Source organism: Asparagus officinalis, unplaced genomic scaffold (genome assembly GCF_001876935.1).
Source record: "Asparagus officinalis unplaced genomic scaffold, Aspof.V1 AsparagusV1_Un350, whole genome shotgun sequence".
NCBI classification, from domain to species: domain Eukaryota; kingdom Viridiplantae; phylum Streptophyta; class Magnoliopsida; order Asparagales; family Asparagaceae; genus Asparagus; species Asparagus officinalis.
Genome location: NW_017972615.1, coordinates 191,844 through 194,757, shown reverse-complemented (window position 1 = coordinate 194,757; position 2,914 = coordinate 191,844). Strand labels below are relative to the sequence as shown.

At 37.3% G+C, this 2,914-nt stretch overlaps 1 protein-coding gene across 1 annotated transcript; it reads right to left on the bottom strand.

Annotated features, from left to right (window-relative positions):
• Window positions 1–691: 691 nt before the first annotated feature.
• Window positions 692–1,517, bottom strand: LOC109827663. Its single transcript, XM_020394674.1, has 3 exons — window positions 1,187–1,517; window positions 984–1,072; window positions 692–895 (listed from the first exon to the last, which is right to left on the bottom strand). The coding sequence occupies exons 1-3, from the start codon at window positions 1,515–1,517 to the stop codon at window positions 692–694; spliced, it is 624 nt and encodes a 207-aa protein (XP_020250263.1).
• Between the last annotated feature and the right edge of the window lie 1,397 nt (window positions 1,518–2,914).

Genomic DNA, 2,914 nt, shown 5'->3' with positions numbered 1-2,914 from the left:
GATTTCTCGCATCATATGCTATAAAGATCTACTTTTATACACAAAATAATTATTTAGGCTCAATAAATCCGAAATAAAAGTCAATAAAATTATACAAACAGTGGGTATAGGGCTGGGCGAGATGTTACTCACCTCTGATGTACTGTAAAACTCCTGAACCCTCGAGGAATCGATCCTCCTTCGACAGAACCACAAAATCCTGCTGCAAATCCTCCGAAAATTCCCCAAAAATCTCCAACAACGAAGCTAAGGTTTGAGGGGAGAGAGAGGGGCTAGGGTTTCTCTGAGATCTGATGGATTTTGGGTTGGTTTCGGGTAAAAGAATATATATATATAATACGGTTAAAACCTAAACAAAACCCAACCAAACCCGCAACTGAAAACAAACCCGAAAACAGCCCGTCAGTCGACTCATAGGTCGACTCATCAGTCGACTGATAAGTGGACTGAGCAGACAATATCCAGTTTCGTGCATGTCTTGTTTATCTGCAAACACCCATGCACAAAACTCTACACATATACACTCATACATCTCTAATAGCTTGTTATCAAGTATATCCATGACCTCAAGCTATTTAACACAATAAAAATTATTTATCACAAAAAATTCACATAACTTCATAAAAAAAATACAGGGTTTTACATCTTTATCTCCCATCGCATCTCCTACGACACCATATGTAAGGTTGTACTAGCCCTTCACCAAGTCATTCTCTGCATTTTCACCTTCACCGAACTGCCCTAACAACCACTCATTGCTTTCATCTATATCAGCCAACTTAATTGGATCAATAGAATCTCTACAGTCAAATCTCTTCTTCAATGCTTGGTTGTACTTGCAGTAAAGATCTTGCAACCTCTTATGATCCAATCTATTCCTCTTCTTGGTGTGTATCTGTAATTTATACAAATTAATCAAATCAATATCCATATCTCTAAGGGAATTAAACCTATTTTGTTGAATAAAATAAAACTAATCATACTTGCTCAAAAGTACTCCAATTTCTTTTGTAGTCAAAGGAGCTACAAGTAAGGCTGAGGACTCTAATAGCAAGCTTCTGTAACTCTGGTACTGATGCACCATAAGACTCACACCAATCAGCCGTCAATTTAAATAGAGTGTGATTAGTAGTGTATTTTCTATAAAAAATCTAGTCAATTGAGGGTTTATATTATGCATATTTACCTAGAGACTTCTTCTTTCTGTTTCTCTTAGCTATCATTATACCAAAAAGACCCCCAGCATGCCTATAAATATCCAACTGCCTATCAATCTTATCTTGGTCTTGTGTGGGCACTATCTTCTCAATGACTTGATAAAGACATTTCATAACTTTGTTATCCCCTTGGATGTTTGGATGGTCATAAGAAAATGCAAGATTAAGGTAATATCCTGCAATATGCAAAGGCTGATGAAGCTGATCTTGCCACCTCTTATCAATGATATCAAATACCTCAGAATATTTTGTTGAATCATCAACAAAGGCTTTAGCATTAGCCTCCTTAGCTCTATTCATCGCCTCATAAATTATTCACATAACAGGCTTCTTGTCACCATCAACAAGTTTCAGAATACCAATGAGAGGAGCCGTGAGCTTGAGAATACGAACAACAAGTTTCAGAATACCAATGAGAGGAGCCGTGAGCTTGAGAATACGAACGATGTTGTTCCAGAAAGATGACATATGAACCATCCTTTATGAGAGGAGCCGTGAGCTTGAGAATACGAACGATGTTGTTCCAGAAAGATGACATATGAACCATCCTTTAAGATGATTTGCCCTTTGAATCTCTTGCCCACTTACTTTGCCTCAATTTCTCCAAATTAAACATCTTTCTGAGGTTATTTTTCTATCAATGGATGCTTGACAAAGTCATAAATGACGTGGCAAATCGTGTCACCGCCGGTGTAAGAAACTATTTGCCGTTAGTTTCACCTCTCATCAGCTTCAAAACCCATGCATGTGAGTAGATGAATCCTGTCAACTCTATAGCTCGACTCAAGGTTAGCTTCACATATGGTAGTTTACCAATATCCTTGAGCATGAGACTCTATAGCTCGACTCAAGGTTAGCTTCACATATGGTAGTTTACCAATATCCTTGAGCATGAGATAATATAGTGAGCAATACACGGAGACCAATATAAATGAGGATACTCCTTTTCCAATTCAGCTCCTATAACAAAAAAGAAAAAAAAAGACGGAGACCAATATAAATGAGGATACTCCTTTTCCAATTCAGCTCCTATAACAAAAAAGAAAAAAAAAGATCAATATCAGAGCATCCTAACATAGAAAAGGATTCATAACTAAAATAAAATCAATTGCTTAAATTTTACCTACATATTTGAGAATAGAATGGTTATCTGTGATGATATGAACAACATTCTGAGGTGCTATAAGCTTAATCTACTCACTAAGTATCTCAAATATTCTGTCACCCGTCTTGATCACATCTGAAGCATTAATAGAGGAAAGAAACATCATACCATGAGGAGAGCTTACAAGAAAGTTGATTAATGTCCTCCCCTTTCTGTCACTGTAACCATCTGACATGAAAGAATAACCTTTGGTAGCCTACACCTTCTTATAAGGTTGTATCAGATCATCGGTGTATTTTTCCTCCTTCCTAAGCAAAGGCTCTCTAAAAATGGTGTAATGTTAGAGGAGGCAAGTTTGGCCCAAAATCCCCTACGGACTTTAGCATGATTTTGAAAGACCTAAGACGAGCAACATTAAAGGAAACGCCAGCTTGATACCACCACTGAGCTATGTCTTGATTAACTTTATCCACTACATCTTTTTTTGAGGCTTTCTTCAATATACATTTGCCTTAACTTGCGCCTTCTTTCATCCTTGGCGATCTCTAGAGTAGGATCAAATATAAGAAATACATCCATCGACCCCTTCCTC